The sequence below is a fragment of the Dipodomys spectabilis genome, unplaced genomic scaffold (genome assembly GCF_019054845.1).
Source record: "Dipodomys spectabilis isolate Male_0828 unplaced genomic scaffold, ASM1905484v1 ptg000094l, whole genome shotgun sequence".
Classification (NCBI taxonomy): domain Eukaryota; kingdom Metazoa; phylum Chordata; class Mammalia; order Rodentia; family Heteromyidae; genus Dipodomys; species Dipodomys spectabilis.
In genome coordinates this window covers 22,434,635-22,455,706 of record NW_024870771.1, presented here as the reverse complement: position 1 = coordinate 22,455,706, position 21,072 = coordinate 22,434,635, and the positions used below count along the sequence as shown (strand labels likewise).

Genomic DNA, 21,072 nt, shown 5'->3' with positions numbered 1-21,072 from the left:
AACTTTGGTTTGGCACCGAATTAATGAATTAGAGAGTAATCTCATTTCTCCCCATTAAGACTTAAGTTTATCCCTTAGTCTGAATTAGTAGGCTTCTGCTGTAATTATATGTGATGATCTGAAAGCAATTTCATTGCAAGAACTCCATAAAGTGTTTTATTGCATTTACAAAATAATTTGTAAACATATCCTTAAGATATAAATCAGGCTGGATTTCTCATGGGTCACTATATTTAATTTTTCTACTTTAATATTATTGCATTTTTCTTCTTTGTGCATTTTTATTACCTCATTTCTTTTTGAGCATTTAAACATTACCCTGGGGGTGTCAGTAGGGGAATTGGTTCACAATAATTAATACGTATTTTACAGCTTACAAAGTACTTTTCACACTGTCATCAAATTTGATCCTTACATTAACCTTTTAAAATAAGAGAAGCAGGAAGTTCAAGCTCACCTTACAGGTGAAGAAACTGAGCTCTGCACAGACTATTGTTTTCTGCATGTCATGCAGTAAGTCAGGATGCAGTGGAATTTAGCTTTCATTTCCAAGTCCATAGTCTTGCAGGGCCGACATTATTTACATTCTATACCAGTGGTTTAGCCATTATGTCTGCACATCATCTGGAGAGTTAAACATTTTACTGATGTCCTAGCTGCACTCCAGGGATTGTGATTTAATTGATATGGGTGTGGCCTGAGCATGATGATTTTCAAATTCTTCATGAGCCTCTGGGGAACCATAGTGGAGAACTCCTGCACTACAATTCATTACACTCACAGATGTACTTACCTTTCTCACCATGGTATAGCTTTGTTTTCTGGCCAGGTCTTGCTTTTATTAACCTACTCCAGGATTTACTTCCACCAGAGTAGGTAATCTACTGACTTCTGTAGAGGCAACACTGAATTTGTAGAGTGAGTGAGAGTTAAGTTGGTCCTTGAAAACCAGTAAAATTCAGATAAGTGGAAGGATCTTTTATTTTGTAGGTACTTTGACGAATGATACCAGAGCACTGTATACACTAATTAGAGACTGCAGAGGATTATGGGAACTCCAAGAAGAAGTAGAAAGGAATTACAAATACTATAAGAGGAAAGAGGATTACTGTAAATATAAAGCCTTCATAAGCCAATAGCCTGGGTTCAAATTGTGCCTGAGCCACTCACAAACTGCCTGATATTTAGAGTTAGTTCACTTGTAATGGCTCTGAGGATCTCATTCCTAGCCATGTCCAGTACAAAGGTAAGTAGAGAGCTTACTGCTAGGACATGGAACATTTTGGTCAGGGAGTCACTTAGGATAATGACTGAATTATGGAGTGGGCTTTCTTCAGACATCCTAGCCTCGGTGGTTGAAAATTGGAGGAGGTGTCTGGGGAAGCAGAAGCATTGAGGAAAATTACTGCTGGAAAGTCCCTACCAGAAATGTAAGGTAATTTCACTCACATTATTAGATGTAGCATGGACATTAAATTTTTTTAAAATGTATTTTAAATTTGTTCAATTTAGGATAGCCTAGCATTAGCAAATGCTAGGGAGTTACTTTACAAAGAGTTTTCTTTTGACAAAGAGGAAAACCATGGAAATTCAAGGTAATACAAGTAGAAAAAATGAGCAGCCAGGCACTAGAGCTGCTCTTCACAGCCAACCCCTTACCCCCAGCCAGTTCTATGCCCTCTACATAGAACTGAGTTTTCAGAGCAGCCTGGGTCCCAAGGACTTTTGGGTCCTCTATCAGGGACTAGGACACAAAGCCTTCTGTGTTTGGCAGGTTGGAAAAAAAAAAACTATGAAAACTGAATAGCATCCTTACTGTGTAGCTCGAGGTAGAGCCAGAGTGCTTCCTGATTATTGTTGACAAGACTATAAAAACTCTCATCTGTGTGTTTTGGAGACCAGACTACTTGGAAGGTCTTGAAATTTTTCATATTTCCTGGGTTGGTCAAGAGCACAAGTTGTGTTTATCAGCTCTTTAGGTCATATTGATGTGTATTAGTTGACCAGCCTGTAATGTTTCCTGAGGAAACAGTTAAAATGTGACACAAGAGGGCCAATCACTGGGAAGAGTTGATTAACAAGCCTAAAGGAACTGAAAACAAGTACAAGAGAGCCAAACAAGCAAATTGAAGCCAATGATTCTCGTTGCTAAATGCTACTTCTAACTAGCTCTGTCAGAGTCCTTCCTATCAGCCATGAATATCAGGCCCAGCTCACTGGACTTCATTACATTTCTCCTGGTGCCAACAGAAAGCTGTACTGGTTGCATGGCACTAAGATAGCCTTTGATGAAATCAAGAAGCCTGTTGAAGTTACTAGAACTCTGAACAACCGTTTGTGTCAAAGACCATGACTTTTGCTGGTTTGTTCCTCTTTAAATGCATGAGATTTTATTGAAGAAATGGCTACCCAACTTTTAGATGACTTTTATATTGCTCTTCTTATGTGTGTATTCTGACTTTTCTAATTGGTTTTGAGGATCATACTTATCTCCTGCTAATTTACCTAAATTTGCTTCCACATTTTACTAAGATGAATCATTTGACAGCTTTATAGCAGTCTTCACTAAGCAGCTCCTTGACTCTGTACTCCCACTGAGGCAGTGAGTGGTTTGGCAGAATCTACCTCCGACTCCGTGACAGGGAAGTACTGCACATGGGAACTTCCTGCCATTTCCAGGAGTTCAAGAGAAAATAATGATTTTGATGTCTCAAAAGAAAAATAGGACAGTATGACTGACAACATTTCCTCAGTAAAAAATCCTCAAGCAATTGAACCCAACTAGATGCACTGAGGTTGGAGTGACTAAAGAGCAGGTATTATGTAAGTTGTGCTAGAAGATGCAATATTCTTGACTTTGGTTCCATTTAGAGGAGGCCTCTCTCTTCTCTGACATGAGACCTCAATAAAATTAACTAGCTAATACTGACTTTCAAATGAGCTGGAAGTGATGTATATTATTCGCGCTGTTCAGACTGCTAACCCCCAGAAGTGAAGGTGGGAGGAATAGGGTATACCTTGATTAGGTCTGTGAGTTCCCAGAAAATCCCTAAGGCATTTTAGGATAGACAACTGTTCGGCTTGAAAGGTGATGTACCTCCCTTTAAGGTGGATGATGGGACCAAGCCCTCAAAAGTCCCATTCTAATAGAAGAAATCAGTTAATGGTAATTTAGTATATTTAAGATGGCAAATTACTTTTTAAAGAACATTTTTCTGAGCCAAGTCTGGTGACTCAGACCTATTATCATGTCATGGAGGAGACTAGCACAGGAGGATGGCAAGGTCAAGACCATCCTGGGCGCCATAATTAAATTGTTTTAAAAAAAGGAAGATAGAAAGAAACAAACAAAAACTCAAAATTAAACCAAATAAATCTTTCTGTTAAAAGTACTTAGCAGTCCCATTGCAACAACAAGATGTACAAGTCGTTACGTTGAAAAATGAACTTTAGAACTGTGGCGGGGGGGAGGGGAGATGGAGGACAGGAGAGGGGATATGGGAAGGAATGGGAAGGGGAAACAAAGGAGGCAGCAATGCTTGATAAGAAATGTACTCATTATCTTGCCCATGTAATTGTAACTCCTTTGTACAGTATTTTCACAATAAAAAAATCATAAAAATAGTACTTAGCAGTATTACAATCACAGTACCATTAACAGAGCCAGGCTACATAATCCTTTGATTCATTTCAGCATACAAATCAATTTTGGTCCTTTATTGAATGTCTTGATTTGATGTTATAACACATTATTGCTGTTTCTGAAAGTCTTAGGATTGTCATGTTGTGAAATGCATATCCTGTCCATTTACTGAATTTGATCTGTAGTTCTCTTCTCTTTATGAACTACTTATTGTTACCAATGTTTTTCAGTTTACAATTGGGTTATGCCCTTATAAGTCTATCATAAATTGAGAGTATTATTTCTCAAAAATGCCCTTAATACATTTACCAAACAAAACCCACACATAACCTAATGCCTATTTTATAACAAAGTGTTGAACATCTTGTATAATTTATTGAAGACTCTACTCAGAATCTGCTAGGAATCTAGAACACTGTAATGTATAAGCTCTTCTTTTTCATGATCCTGTGGTTGTGTGGGAGATTCAGCCCACTGTTGCTATCTAGCATTTCAAGAAAAAGCCCAACAAGGTATCTCTATCAATATGGGAGGAGACAATAATGCTTGATAAGAAATGTACTCCTCACCTTGCTCATGTAATTGTAACCCCTCTGTACAGTATTCTCGCAATAAAAAACATTAAAAATTCAAAAAGAACAAAATTCAAAGTGTGTTTTCTATTAATTTTTTTTTACATTTCTTTTTTGTGAAAATACTGTACAGAGGGGTTACAATTACATGGGCAAGATAACGAGTACATTTCTTATCAAGCATTTTGTTGCCTCCTCTTTGTTTCCCCTTGCCATCCCTTCCCATCCTCCAACCACCCCCCCACCCAGCCCTCCCCCCCCCAACCAAAGATGTAAAGTTCATTTTTGACATAATGACTTGTACAATGGGTCCACCTGTATCCCTATTTAAACGATTTGTTTTTCCCCTTTATTAATTTTTTTTTGCTTTTGCTCCATTGCAAGGCTGAAATTTTTCTCTTAACTCTAACCATCATAAGTGAAAGGTCTTCTGTAGTATTAATGTCATTATTAGTGTATCTGAATATTAAGGAATTATATCTTCATAGAAACAGTTGCCTCCCTGTCAGTTCAGTTTAATAAACGCAGACAGTCCATAACAACAGCACACAAACAGTTATGCCACTGATCACAGTTTTTGAAAAACAAGTGAACATGTTGGCCACCTAACAATGTGTTTTTATGGGAACCAGAGATGAGATCTTATTTAATTTTAGGCCAGCCAAAACAAAAATGTTTGCAAGAACTCATCAAGAAAAACAAAATAGCCAAGCATGGTGGCATGGTGTTATTTGCTTCCATTTTACTAAAATGCATCATTTGACAGATTTATGTAGTTAATTTTATATACATATATGCACACATACATACACACACACACACACACACATATATACATACACACACACACACACACACACACACATATCTACATACACACACACACACTTCTGCAGGGAGTGTAAGATAGGGGATCACTATCCAGGCCAACCTGGGCAAAAAAAGCCCCTATTTCAATAATAGAGAAAACATAATCGAAGCAAAAAGATATTAGAGACACAGTTCGAACAGTGGAGCACCTTGTTAGCACGTGCAGCATCCTGAGTTCGAACTCCACTATCACAAAAACAAACATCTTTGCAATTTTTGGCATATAGTACATTATTATTAGATATAATCACGATATAGTGCAATGTGTTTCATGAACATATTTCTCCTTTTTCATTGAAATTTCTGTTGTTTGCCCCAAACCTTCTCCGTTCATGTAATACTTCGCCCATCACACCACACCACACACACACACACACACACACACACACACACACACACACACACACGTGCGTGCTCATGCACATGTGCGCATGCCTCTTGGGAAACCACTGTTCTACTCTCTGATTCGGAGGGTCCATATATTTCTGACATCATGAGACGTTTGGTTTTCTGTGGCTGGTTTATTTCATTTAATATAATGTCTTCCAGGCTCATCCATTTGCAACAAACTGAATAGGAACTTTTAAATTGCTTAAATGTATTTTAAATTAAAACTCTGCCCAGAATTCTCAAACATATAGCTGCTATCAGTGTGTTTAAAAAGCAGCAGTAATATCGCCACACCACCTACCACTGACAAGGCAGTGACTGAATTATCAGCTCATTTGGGGATGGCCATTGCACAGCCTATGAGCTCATCTTCCATCTGGATGCTTTTCAGTTCCTCTACCCTGTGAATTCTCTGAGAAAACTGACATGAGATAGGAACTCAATTCAAATTGTAGTTTTTGATCTGAAGTTTTGAGTTTATCATTTTACTAACCTTCAAGCTTTTAAATGTAACCATTAACCACATATATACATATATACATACATATGGATGCATATATATATATATATATATATATATATATATATATATAATTATTCACATGTGTGCCATTTTGCTGTTTTTCTTTCTGCTGTGATTATACTCAGACACCAATACCTGGTTGTTGTTTTTTTAATAAGTATTTTTTATTGTGAAAATAGTACAGAGGGGCTACAATTACATGAGCAAGGTAATGAGTACATTTCTTATCAAGCATTGTTGCCTCCTCCTTTGTTTCCCCTTACTATCCCTGCCAACCCATCCCCTCCCCCCTAGCCAAAGTTGTAAATTTCATTTTAATCCCTGAGTTTAAAGCACTCATTTCTTTTGATAATTTTAGATGTGCAGTCACATGGAGTATACTTTTGATGAAAATCATGGCTGCCTTTTTCACACTGTACTCTTCCACAGCAGACTTTCCCTTTATGTAAAGTGCCTTGAGATTGAGCTGGGTTTTTATTTATGATAAGGATAGATGGAACAAGCAATAAAAGTACCATCTGAGAATTTATTAATGTAACTCCATGAATCTATTCAATATGGGAGATAGTTGGCAATTTTGAGGAGTGTTTCCAGCAAAGAATAATGTGGAGTAGATGGGAATTGATATGGCCCTGGTTGTGGGATCATATCAGAGACATAGAGTAAACACTTTGTCCTTTTATCCATCAGACACATTTAATCTTGGAGATTTTTACTGTATGCTTACTTCACTTTGTAAGTCAAATCCAGGGATAAAAGAGAAGAGTTTTATATGTTTTGCCTGTCAGTTGTAATGTTAAACTGTGAACAAATTGGGATGTTCTTTTAAAATCCTGTGATTTATCTGGCACTATTTTTTTTCTCCCTTTAAAATTTGATATGCTAGAGCTGAACAAAAGCTGCTAGCAGTCCCTGGAAACCAGAAATTGTTATGGTATTTGCTGAAATGCTATCTAAAGGTACATGAGATTCTGTGTACCCTCCCTACCACCACAAAACAAATGAGTAAATAATTCACAGAAGCTGAAGCCGCTGGGTGCACTGGAGTGGCTGTCAGGCAGTCAGATGGCCTCACTATGTTTCCATTTAGTTTATATTTTGATGTGTTTATGTTTGAAACTAATTGGATCACCATGAAGCATGGACAGTTAGGGCTCTGTTAAACCTAATCTGTACATAGCCATTGGAGACCAGACCTGAGATTTTTGACAAAATCACCAACCTCCTAAGAACACTGGCCTGGGACTTATAGAGAGGTATTGCCTGCCAGTGGCATGACTCATGCTTCGATAAAGATTGCAGATTCTCAAATGGAATTTCCATTAAAGATACATCTGCACGTGCATGGAAAAGCCCAAAAGAGGTCACGAAGTGTGCAGAAACAGCATGCCACTTGGAATCAGAACTGCATTTCAATTCCTTCTCTTCTCATTAAACAGGTAACTTCAAAGCCAGTCAAGCTCAGTTCCTTCTCTCTAAGGGGAGTTCTGGAACAATATCCCTATATCCCTGTTTCTCCAAGTATATAAAAATGGTACATGTGAGCTCACTTAGTTTAATTCTGAGATATTACACAAATATTAAATGTGATTTATTATCTCTTGTGTGCCAGAAAGAACTTAGCACTTCATGCTAATACCACTCCAGTAGCTGCCTTCTGTGAGAAGTCCTAAATTATAGCTTTTTACATTTTTACTATGAATTAATAGGTGGATTTAACACATGGTTGGGTATTTAAAGTGAAAATTCTGTTCCAACTTCTACAACTAAATAGCATCTTAAAGTTTGATGTTATTTCAAATCCTATAATTTGAGTTTTTTATCTTCAAGTTAAAAAAAAAAACTATTTGAAGGAAAAGTACTTGAGGGTATTTTAGGTTTCCCCCATGGTGCTGAGAATTTGGGATTAAGAAAAACAAAGAATGAGCTGCCATCTGCATGGCGCAGAGGCTCCATGGCCACTTCAGATAAAAACAATAATAAAAGAAAAGTTATAGGCGAACTTGCTTTATTTTCCCCAGAGGATACTTAGAATTAGTCCCCCTATAATCACAAACCCTCAGAGAAGTTTTTATTGGAGTGTGTTAGCAGGACTCTCCAGCAAACTCTCATTGAGTGTTGCCACCCAGTTTATTCATGTCTTGCAAAAGGTAAAGTTGGTCTAAATGACTTTACTCTTATAGCCCAAGAAACATGCACAGCAAATAGAAGTGATTTTTATTGTTGTTGCTTGTATGTGTGTATTTTTTAAGGGAGGGAGAAATACACTTCTAGAAAAAAAGGCATAAAAGTTTATCCAAGGAGTTTTCTAGACAGATCTATTGACATTATATATTAAAAAGCCAGTCAGACATGTTGGTTTATGCTTGCAGTTGCAACTACTGGAATCAGGAGGATTGTGGTCTTGGTTTGTGGGGCTGGCCTCACCAGCCCCTCTAAAACAAAAAGTTACCAAGGCTACATCTTAACAAATAAGATGGAAGTGGGTTCATAGAAGGCATAGGTAATAGGATCATGGGCCAAGGCCAGCCCCAGAGCACAGGACTATATCTGAAAAAAAATTCAGATGAGTAGTGGCTGGAACATCTTTCAAGTGAGTGAGGGACTACCTAGGTATCATAAAGCCCTGAGTTCACACTCCAGAAACACCAACAAACAAAAGTGTTCAAACTTCAGCAGCATTTCAAGTATTCCCTTGAGTCTTTGCAAACAATCAAAATCATTAACAAGCCAAGAGATCTTTGAGTCATTCTATATCTCTGCATTTGATATTACACATGAACAGAAAAGAATGGGATAAGTAAAAACACATAACTAGTGAGCATCAGAAGTAGGAGGGAATGCAGATTCCTTGTGTCTGTTTATTCTAAGGTGGTCTTTAGGAAGTTGACTCTCCCTTTATCCTATTAAGTGAACAGTGCTAAGGTTTTTTGTTTTTGTTTTTTTCAAAATGAAATACAGTGATAACAGTGGAAGAACATACAAAAGAAACAAAAATATCACATAGTACATTAACAATTGCAACAACAAAGAAAAACATCTTGCGTCCATATCTTGGGGTCCATTTCACTTAGCATCATCTTATATGTTCATATGTACATGGTTTTTGAGCTTTTCAGTTCATCTGATAAGATTATCCTATATGTATACTAATTATTGTAACTAAGGGAAACCATGGGATCCATATATCTTTGGGTCTGGCTTACTTCACTTAATATGATTTTTTTCCCAAGATTTTCCATTTCCTAACAAATGGGGTGGTGTCATTCTTTCTGATGGAAGCATAGAATTCCACTACATATATATGTATATATAAATGTATATGCATGTATATATATGTACACACATACACACATATATATACGTACATGTATATATACATATATATATTTACCATTTTCTTGATCCATTCATCTACTGAGGGACATCTGGGTTGGTTCCACAGGGGCGGGGGGAGGATGGGAAGAGATGGGAAGGAGAAACAAAGGAGGAGGCTACAATGCTTGATAAGGAATGTACTCATTATCTTGCCCATGTAATTGTAACCCCTCTGTATAGTATTTTCATAATAAAAAAAATTTAAAAAAGGGAAAAGAAAGATTTTCTAAATGTGACTCAGCATCATTTTCCCTCTGCCTGAATTTGGATTTTTTTTAGTTATCTTTGCAGTTCTGAGGTTAGACAGACCTAATAGCACAGCTCCAGAACTGGATAGAAGAGAGAAAGGCCACCATGTTTGGTTAAGCTAAATCTTCAAGCTCACAACTAGGCTATCACATATACCCAGAGGGCTGAGCTTGGATTGCTGGGTGTCTGATATTTAAACTTTTCTCACCAGTTTTCTTAAGAGAGATACTAGGAATTCATTGTGGCTACCAGTTTCTTGGTTCTTACCTTAAGTAGAGCAGTCAGTACTGGGCACGTTTCTTCTTTAATTCTTTTGTTTTTTTAATGAAAACAAAGAATGAGAATGCATCTTTTGTAAATTAAGAAGGCTTACCAAACAAGGGAGTTTTGTAGGCCTGTGCATTCCTTGCTTGCGGCCATCCTAAGACGTATCTCTTGAATCTTAGTGAGGCTTGCTCTCAAAAACCACTGAATGTAGTTACAAGCTATTAATGTCATCAAGTTCCATGAACAGGAATACTCATAACAGAATGGGCCCTAGAGGCTCAGAACTCAAATAGAAATTTTCCCTGCAGCCTGTCATCACACTAACATACAGAACTAGCTCCTCTTCCATAGGCCAGCCCCTGACTCCTGTAACCAAATTACTATTTAGCAAGCTGTGGGTAAATTCATCTACCTATTGCTTATACCTATTGTCCCAGTGTACTATTAATAACCACCCCTTGTGTCTACTCTCCAGTGGGTATTGGTTTGGATGATTAATTATCTGTTCATTTTACTGATTAATAATAGAAATTAAATCAAATGTGCAACCTCAGAAACTTATCTAAAGTGAAAGTGATTTATGTTCCATGCTGGGGCATTTTTTGTCTTAAATTTCTACATAGATTAGTAATACCTGGGGTTTTTCTCTAAAATTAAAGACTGCTGGCCCAACTCCCAGATATGATGACTCACTAGAGCCAAAGTGTGCCAAGGAATCTGCAATTTAAGCAAGCAGCACTTTTCTCCCTCCACCTTCAGTCTAGTGACTGAGTGGAGTTCTTGTTGGCCCACCCTGAAAAAGACTAAAGAATGTTAGTTATTTGTCAGTGTTGGAAGAAATATGGGAGTCAGAATTGAAGGATGACTGAGAAGCGATGAGCTCTCGTTTAGTGATTGTCATTTTAATCATAGTTCAATAAACTCCTGCTTACACTATTCCAGTAGTGTCGAATCTCACTTACCTCTCAATGATAGCCTCTCTCCAATCAGTCCTCAACAATGTAGCACGGAACTATTTCAAATATGACCATTTTATCTCTGCCCTTACCACCTCCACCTTCCTGGGTAGTGGCTTACCTTTCACTACTACAAGATTCCTCGACCTATGCCTTGCTCCATCTGCCCATCCAGCCTCTTCTCTATCCCCAGCAATAATACCAACTTCCATTCAGACCTTCCCTGTTTTACCCCACTCTTCTCAGCTCATAGTCATTTCTTGACTAACTTGCACTGTGCATTCAGATCACAGTTTGGGAAACCTGACCTTCCTTCCATACTCCTCTATCTCTGAATCATAAAATACCATGAAACTTGCCCACAGCAAACATTGCATTTTTATTTCACGTTTCCTTGTGATTTAAAAAATATTATTATTGTAAAGGTGCTGTACATAGGGGTTACAGTTACATAAGTCAGGTAATGAGTGCATTTCTTTTTGGACAATGTCACCCCTTCCCTAGTTCCTTCCCAGTTATTCCTTCTCATCCCCACCCATAAGCTGTGTAGTTCATTTTCAACATAGTGTCTAGTGAATATCCCTGCTGCATTTCTTCACCTTTTGTCCCTCATTGCTGTTTGCTAGCAACTTTTTAATTATCCTTTACGTAGTTATATAAAGAAGTTTCAATCCAGCCTGTTTGTGAGTACAGTGCCTCTTGATCTATTTCTGATCTTTTGATTAGCAGCCAACTCCTCCCCAAGACTGTAAGCTCCATGAGAACAGGAGCCGGTGTGTTGGTTCACTAGCATTTCTGTGATGGTGTCCAGCATTTAACTGCTCAGCAAATATTTCCTGAATGCATTGTTTAATTAAAGTAAGGTGACCTCAGGAAACATTTATGGAATCCTACTTGGTGGCTATTCTAGAAGAAAGTGGTGACCTGAAAGTGAATAAGACATGTTTGTACATTTCAGGGAAAGTGTTCTGTTTATTTTCCTCCCTGTTTTTATTAAAGATTCCTAACTTATAAAAGCAACACACTGCTGGCTGTCAGTGAAGACTGGGCTGTTTGCACTTTGGACTAACTAAGCTCCCTAGACTATCATCTGTCTAAGTTGAACTGATGTGATTCAGAGCTTTGTGTTGATTGATATTATTTTACATAGGCCTGATGATGCCAACTGCTCAAGAACAAAAGATGAGAGTTCCCCCAGAAGTGAATCATTACCTTGGTTACCACTTAGAGAAAAGTAGAGCTCTAAGGATTGCTTTATGTACCGACAAGGCAAAATTTGATTTAAACCCTTCAATGCTAACTGAACTCCTAAATCTTTAGCTTTCTGAGTACTGGCTGGTATTTGTTGAGGCAAACAAGCTTATGGCTTCAACCATGTATGAAATATGTGGTGAGTGAAAGTTGCTTGCGTGGTAGCCTCACATTTATAGAATTTGCTGCTGATTAAAGTCCGTTAAAATGAAAACAGGTCACCTTTAGAATCAACTATTTCTATTTACAATTTGGCAAAGCTGAATGAATGGACTTAGCTTATTTTCCTTTTCCTTTCTGAAAGCTTTGTAAAAAGAACATACCTTATTCTGACCTCTGTTTCTTTTTGTTTAATCTCTCTCTCTTTTTACCATTGTATATCTCAGGTGCTTTGTATACATAAAATGCATATACTTGAATTTTAAAATATTACCATGAAGCCAGGCACTGATGGCTTATGCCTGGAATCCTAGCTACTCAAGAGGCTGAGATCTGAGAATCACAATTCAAAGCCAGCCTGGACAGAAAAAGTCTATAGGACTCTTATCTCCAATTAACCATCAAAGAGATGATCAATTGGTAGAGTGCCAGCTTTGAGCAAAAAAAAAAAATCTAAGAGACAATGCTCAGGCTATGATTTCAAGCTCTAGTGCCAGGTGTATTGTGTGTGTGTGTGTGTGTATCTAGGTAGACAGATACATAAATACATACATATGTACATGCATGTACACTATCTATGTACTATAAATACATATACTGTAATATTTTTATGAGTGTAATGTAAATTCCACAGCTATCCTATGTGAAACTGGTCATTGTAGCCTGCTAAAAGATTGTACTCTCTCACCCCTTCACTGATCAATGATGAAGGGAAGAATTAGAGAAAAACACTTTTTAAATGGAATTCTGCTTGTAGCTCGGTGACCGTTTGAGGAGCACGAAGCCATGGCTTTCTTCCCTGGGAGATGTCATGTCAAAGTTGGTCTGAGGCCTTCTAGTTATCTCTCACCAACATGCTAACAATGTGCTGTCTACTTCACACCATTCAGACTGCTCCTTTGAATTCTGTTGCCAGCATCTGGGTCAGATGGCTCAGTTGCATATGAGATATGCAAAGCTCATTGCCCCATGGGGCAAGCTGAAAGTGCTAGGTAATGAACACTACAGCAACTACTCCCAACCAATGAATTTTAAGGGGTTAATGAATAAGCACTCTAACTCCTTCTCTTAGATCTTAGATTTCTCTGTTTCCCAAGACACTTAGCTTTGGTCACTGAATGATAATGTCTCGCACAGGCTTTTAGACTTTTCCTACTGATACTTTCTGAGCTTCTCAAATAAACTATTTCCACTCAAACCTTTGTTTTCTATGGACTGAAGTAGACACTGATGATAAGGAATGCAAATGTGGAGTGTTGTGGAGACATATTTTGTAGGCAAATATATTTCAGAAGCCTAGTTGCTCTGCCTTCTCTAGCCTCCTGGCACTGGAGAACCTTCATCTGTACCCACAAGTACTGTCATCCCCATCTCCCCTGTGTTCTATAGCAAACGGCTCTATCTTCTCCATCCTGTAAAAGGTTTCTACTTGCCTATGCAATGCCCTTCAGCTATAGTTCTTTGTGTTTCCTTCCCTTCCCTGCCACACTTTCAAATGAACATCTGAGAAAATTGCCTCTATTTTCTTCTCTTTTTACTTTTTTGCTTAACCACAGACAATTTGGACACCATTGTCACAGTTTAGGCAAAATGCTTTCAAATTCTCCCTAATCATCTTTCTCTCATTTTGTTCTCTTGTCATTTCTGTTCCCATCGATTGTATTGATAAAATTTCCTCCCTGAAAACTGTGTTCTGGTAACTAACTGAATTCTTAGAATTTTAACATCAGAAGGGGCACTTAGTACTCCCTACCTTTACATGTGGGAGAAAGTAAGACCTAAAAATTTCCAATCATTTACTCAGTGAGGTCCTAAAAAGTAAAATGTCATGGAAGTGAAGCTACAATGATGATAGATTGATATATATTTATATATATGCACACACTTACACTTTCATATAGATATATAGATATGTACACTTACATATATATGGGTGTATAGCAAGACTTTATTTTACGTACCTTATAGTGTATTTTCAAATAAATTAAACTGCTTTTGAAACCTTTGGCAAATATAGTATGAAAACCTCTTTTTTTCCCTCTCTATCTTAGGCTGTTTCTGGCTAAGTAAATGTCATGAGAACCTAAAGTGTAAGAATTATACCCTTTTTTGCTTCTGTATTTGCAAATGATCTTAGCTTAGTACTAAATATAAAGAGATTTGTTACGATTGATAATCTAATTTAGCTCAACCAGTTGGCAACCAGCTATATTAAAGCAAAAATTTCTGCAGTGCACTTAGAATTAAATAATGGGAAGGAATGACAAGGGTCCTGATATAAGCACACAATGGATCAGATTTGGTTCACATAATATTCTCTTGACATTTCTCTTTCCTTTGAAAACAAGAGCCAAGCATGAGTCTCAAATTAATACTTCTCAGCTTCCAAAAAGCTGCCAGAAACAAGGTTGAGTGAGGCTTTTCCAACAGGGAGACAAGTCAAGATAACAACATCTGATGTTTGCCTCAAGGCTATATTCCACATCTTGAGGTGTTTGAGCAAGGACTAAGGGGTTCTTAAAAGCCATGTCATTATTGAGCTAAAGGAGCTAATTGGTTTAACTTAGAATTCAGACAGTATTTAATTCAATATTTCTGATATTTTATTTTCCCTTAATTAAATGGTTGCCATTGGATCTAATGATCCTATTTTTGGGAAGCTGAGCCTCTCCTAAATCAAGGCATTGAGGTTGAGGTACTTTTTCAAGGTTTAAAGCACAACTGAATTCCATTGTGTGGTTAAAAATGGATTAACTGCATGACTTCACCTAGAGCTTTGCTGGTCTGTGGCTTTTCCAACTGGGGAGAGAACATCTGCCTTAAGACAGGGTGACCCAGTGGCTTTGTCCTGATGGTGTATAGTAAAAACTAAAATAAAATATCATCTCCTGTATTCATTAATATAAGCAGCACTTGCTATCTTACTCTGGAAAAATGCAATATCAAAAGAAGAATAGCACAATTATTTTGCTTTAGACTAGTGCTTATTTTCCAGGGGAGATTATTGAAAAACAGTCATTCTTTTTTGCTTCAGGAGAAACTGTCAGAGGAAGAGAGAAAACACAAGGAAGCTTTGGATGATCTTCACGTGGTGTTAGATGAGGATTCGAGGAGCGAAAGCAGCAGTACAGATGAGGGAAAAGAAAAGACCAAATTGCTGTTAGAAAGATTGAAAGCTCTAGAGGTAAGAAATGGAACCGTTTTTACACATTTAAAGAAAAATAACAGTGTTCTGCTTTTATTGGCACTGCTTTTAAGTGAGTATAAATCTTCCTTTTTCATTTCTCCTAGACTGATGCAATCAAATGTCTGTCATTGAGATTCTTTTGTCAATGATGGACATAAAGTTACAAATTGCAGTACTGAAAGGGTCTTGATCCACTGACCATGATTGTATTGCCTTAAAAGGAAGACATAGGACAATAATTCACTTCAAATTCATTTTACAACTCAAACTGGATTAGTTCCTAAAATTGCAGCTTCCTGTGGCAAGGGCTTCTGAGATACTTCACCAGGTTTGCTTAAAGACTTGAAATGAGTGATTGAATAAGCAAAATATCTCTCAAAAAAATCATTTATAGGGGCTGGGAAGGTGGCTCAGTGGTAGAGTGCTTGCCTAGCATGCATGAAGCCCTGGGCTCAATTCCTCAGCATTACATAAGCGGGGGGGAAATACCAGAAGTGGCACTGTGGCTCAAGTGGTAGAGTGCTAGCCTTGAGCTGAAGAGCTAAGGACAGCTCCCAGGCCCAGAGTTTAGGGCCCACGACTGGACCAAAAAAAATCATGTATAGAAGTTAGATATGCAAAAAATGATGAGTTGAAACCAGCCTATCGGACTTTTTTGGAATACTATAATTCCCTACAACACTGCTTAGAAAACAGTGATCTGTATTTAGTGGCATTTGAAATCATTTTAAGTATCAGTTGATATTAAGCATCAGTGGATATCAGAACATTACAGATATTACTCCTTGATTGAAATTTTATATGCTAAAATCATCAGGTGAAGATTTCTCTTTACAAATGAGTTTGCTTACGTCTCTTCCATAAACTTGCAATAGTCCTTTACCCAGTCATCTAAAAATATATTTAACCATGGCATTCAGAGTCCTAATTGTTTAAGAAGAACCTCCACAAAGAGAGAGATGTTATTCTCTCTGCTTATTTTCTGTAACCCTGTCTCTAAGCCTCGACATTGTCTACTATGAGCAGATCCTTTATATTCTAATTTCTTAACAAATATGGTAGCAAAACTGTTGAGATTGTGAAACTTGAAGACAGACTCAGAGTTTTGCTTGAATCCCTGTTCAACTTTCTTACTTTAAAAAATGTTCAGAGTTCCCTAGTCTCTCTGTGTCTGTTTACTCAATTGTAAAAATGGAGATAGCAATAGTAACTAATCTTATGGGAAAGTAATGAGGATTAAACAAGTTAATATTTATACATTTCCCTTCTATGTGATGTATTCTGTTAATCATTCATAAATGGTTTCCTATTTACTTGTGTGCGATGTCTGCCAAGAACTACGAATTAGAACTTCAGCTAATCCATACAGTATTACCACAGGTCAATAGGTGAACCAGTGATGTCAGATACCAGACACTAGGTCCAGCACAAATCAGCTAAGGAAGTCACTCCCAGCTTGCCATCTCTATCCCCAAACAGTCAGATATCACCTTTCTCCTCCAAGAGTTCCCATACTTTTTGTTTTAACATTCAAAGCCAGTCATTATAAAAGATAGGAAAAGCCTTCTTGGGAAGATTGAAGATTTGTTTCAGTGTGCTAAGAAATCTTTAGTTTTGTCTTTAGCCTGAATTAACTGGATTCAATCATAGGAATGAGTTAGTATTACATGTATTTAATTTGTTACCAGTTATTTATGATTGCAATGAAAGTTGTTCTGAGTTCATCTCTTTGTCAGAGACCACTTGTGAAGGGCATTTCATTCAATCAAGCTAAGAGGAATTTAAAAAAGGTCTTTGGCAATGAATGTTTCATAAACTTCAAAGCTGAAAAAGGAGCCATGTTTTTTTGTCCTTCCACAGGGATCCTTACACTTTGGGCAACAATTCTTTCCAGAATTACTTGGATGCAGTAAATGATTTAAATCCACAAAACACTGTGTTTTCTAAATTAATCTCCTCTAGTCAAAATATCATTGCTTATTTTCTAAAATAGTTCAATGTCATTAGGTTAACTTTCTTCTTACCAGTCTATTACACCATACTATTTGAGGATTCTGAAGTAATCTTTTATTATATAAAATCAAAGGTTTTTTTTCATTTTATGTAATCTGATTTTTGTAGGAATTTTATATTCACCTTAATTTTTTACAGTTGTTGAAATTTATCCCATCGATTTACTGCATAGATGAAAATGCATTATGGAAAAATAGGGCTAATTTTGACAGGTTGTGATTAGAGCTAGTCACAGACCCCCATGTGAATTCAAGCACTTCAACAAAATGTTCCTTTAAAAGACTGAAATGATAATGCATAATGCATCAAAATTGCCTTGGCAGGATTTGATATTGTATATCAAGATTTTGGAAAAACAAAGACTATTTTCCATCAACGCATATTTGAAACAACTGTACATACCTACCCTGATATCTCTGTTACCAGTGTAGGAAACAGAAAATGATTCTCAGGGGGATAGAAAGCAGGTTTCCTCTACTCCTGCTTCCCAAAAAGGGCACAAGAAGTTGTGGAAACAGACACAAAGTTCACTTCTAATAATATATTCTTGATCAATGCAACAATATTATTTATCATATTTAACAACTAACACAATTGTACCTGAGTTGCCTCTTACTTTGGCAGTTAAGTGCATAGGATCCAGATATTTTATTTCCTGGCCTACAGAAAGTCTAGTGTTATCTTTTCTAGGGCTGGGTCCTGCTGACGTTCAACTTTTGATGTCTTGCTTCACTCAGAACATCATCATGAGGAATAATGCCACCTTTCCTGGGTTTTCCCCAACATCCAAAGCCACAAGTACAGGGTTTTTGTCAGAATATCCATTTCATCCCAATTGTTCACTGCAAGAAAGGTTTCAATGGTATCGCCTTCAATTTCCAGCTTCTGGCCATATAACTTAGATATCTCTTTCTCACCCACTTTGTCTTACAGCCAACTTCCCCATAATTTTTATGCACAGCTCTTTAGGACTCTATGCTCTACTTCATGGGTTTGTTTCCTGATGTTCCAGGATCATCAGAGTATTTTACTAAATAAATTATTTAACTTTAATATTTAACAGAATGCCAGGTCCAACAGTCAAAATCATATGCACACACACAGACATTCTCCCATTTACCTTCAAAACTCAGTCACTGCTTCCTAAGGGCCTAAAGCCTCATTTTTGTTTAGGTTCTGATGTAGGGGAGAAAGTGTGAGGTGGTATTTTGTGTCTGGGTTATCACATAGGTGATCTGGATGCCACTTGCATGTCTTCTTGTCAGTGTCAAGATGTAGTATTTTCCATTTTGTTTTGTTTTCAAGTTTGCGTTTTAAAGATTGCCATGTCAGGGACAGTTTTCTTGACTTAGAAAAGAAAGTTTACAGTTCTGAATAATGCTATATCATTGTTGTGAAAAAGGTTTATGCTTTTCTCCCACCTTACTTTATGCCTTTGATTCCAGGGATCTCTCCAGACTTGCTGTCCAGGATACATTGACTTCACCTTGAGTCTTCTCTGTTTTGCCTCAGGCCCTGTATTTGTTTATGGTACCTTCCTTACAATGTAGGATTTGCTTGTCTCCCAGCTCCATCCCCAAACTCCTAACAGCTCTTTCTCTCCAATGAGGGATTAGCCTCATACTTGACCTTAAATGAAACTAGACATTTCCTCATAGAGTCTCTGATTCCCACACTCTAGCCAGGGGAAAGAATAGGTTTGGGATCACTTCAGAGTTCTGAGTCTCCAAATAAGTATCTTAGCTACAGCCTCAAGGTCAAACAAATTTGAACTTTTATGGAAAAGATTTATTTTGTGCACAAAAATATGGCAATTAAATATGTTAAGGTGAATAACAGGTTTTTCTACTCAATTATACCTTTCTATGAAAGTATGACAATTGAAGTGCTAAGTATAAACATTCTGTTAATCAGTAATTCCTGCTTAAAATTGGGTTGTTTAAAATAGTCAAACCTGGTTGTACATCTCAATTTTACATAGATCTTGTAGTCAATGGATACATGCTGAAGACACATTTGATGAGCCAAAAGCCAAAAATTCAAAAGCAATGGGTCATGGCAGTTTTTCTGTTTTTCATCTCAGTGGGTAGAAACAAGAATCACAACTTAAAAAAATAAACAAGTGACTCTGAGTGAGAAAAAACAGATGATACTGCAGCAGAGAAAGTATGAAAGATATTTACCTACCTCAGAAGCCACCTGATATATGTACCACATATACAGTAACAAGAAGCCAGCTGTGTGAAGATCTGGAAAGACCAGCATGCCTCTTGCTACATGCTGGTCTTCCTTCATGTAGAGAGCTTGGCAAATTAAAAGCACAGAATTTTGCCTTGGAATATCAATAATAAGATTTTTATAAAACTGAAAGATGATTTTAGGGAGGTAGACAAGGATCAGATTCTGTGAAACTTTGTAGGCCATTGTCACTGAAAAGAATTATAAATTCTACAAGGACCCATTGGAGACTTTCAGCTCAGGAAACAACATGAGGTAACTATTTAAACTTTGAAAAAGCAGTTTTTGTGGGCTACTAATGGGGCAGAGGAGAGTCAAAGAGATGAGCCAAAGGGTTGTTATTTTTATTTGAAGGTCTGGGCCTGGTACTCAAACTCAGTACCTGCCACTTTCACACTTTGACTAGCTCTCTGTCAACTGAGGCAGGCCTCCAACCCTGTGTTGTTCTTTTAAAGTTCCAGATAAAAGCTCTTCGTAACTTGGGCGGTTATGGGTGCCTAAGAGTAAGAGGGTATAATAATATTATATTAATAATATCACTAGAAAATAAGACCACTGAGTAATAATAATCACTCTGCTAGAAAACCCTTCTATAGAGCTACTGTGTACCAAGCACCATATCTATATAATTTTAATCTGCATATGTAATGCAGAATGTAATGCATATGTAATGTAGAATAGGGTGGTTACAGTATCATCATCATCATTTGCCAAATGAAACAACTGAGCCCCAGAAAGATTTATTGTCTTAGCCAAGGTCACATAACAGCAAACAAGAGAATAAGAATTTGCACTCCAGTTACATGGCTTGAAAGAAAAGCCTATAGGAATTACTGATAGATTTTATATGGAACATAAAGGAAAGTGAAAAATCAAGAGTGACTGCCATCTTTTTTGGCCTTAACAACTGAGAAGGAGATTATAACTGATTCCTGAGAGGCAAAAATTGAAGGAGAGGTGACCAGGGAAATGACTGTGGTCATCAGTTTGTGTTGTCCATGTTGAAATGCCTATTACACATGCAAGCCATGATGTTCAATAAGCGAGTGGGTATACAAGGTTGAGGTCAGGATTAGAGATATGGATTTGAGAGTCATCAGCATTTAGATGACATTCTATGTTTAGGACCAAAAAAAGTCACATCAGAAGTAAGTATAAATGTGGGTGAGAACAGGACAGAAGACAGAGCCCTGGGGTGAGATCTTGCAGAGCTGAAGAAAAAATGGAAAATAAGTCGTGAAAGAGTAACTGGTAAAATGGGAGGAAAATGGCCAGGGAAGTGTCAAAGAATTGTAACAAATGAAGTATTTCATTTGTTAACCTTAAGAGAATTAGATGAAACACCGACTTCATCATTATTAGTTCTGAGTTGATAA

The 21,072-nt window shown here is 37.3% G+C and overlaps 1 protein-coding gene across 1 annotated transcript in view; it reads left to right on the top strand.

The window, feature by feature from the left end:
• The window catches only part of Nckap5 (NCK associated protein 5), a gene marked incomplete at its 5' end in the record, with an annotated part of 649,445 nt that overhangs the window by 309,955 nt on the left and 318,418 nt on the right, over nucleotides 1-21,072 (top strand). The window contains one exon of the mRNA XM_042685241.1: nucleotides 15,293-15,442. Within this exon, the coding sequence (XP_042541175.1) occupies nucleotides 15,293-15,442 (150 nt within the window). The remainder of the gene's footprint in view (nucleotides 1-15,292; nucleotides 15,443-21,072) is intronic.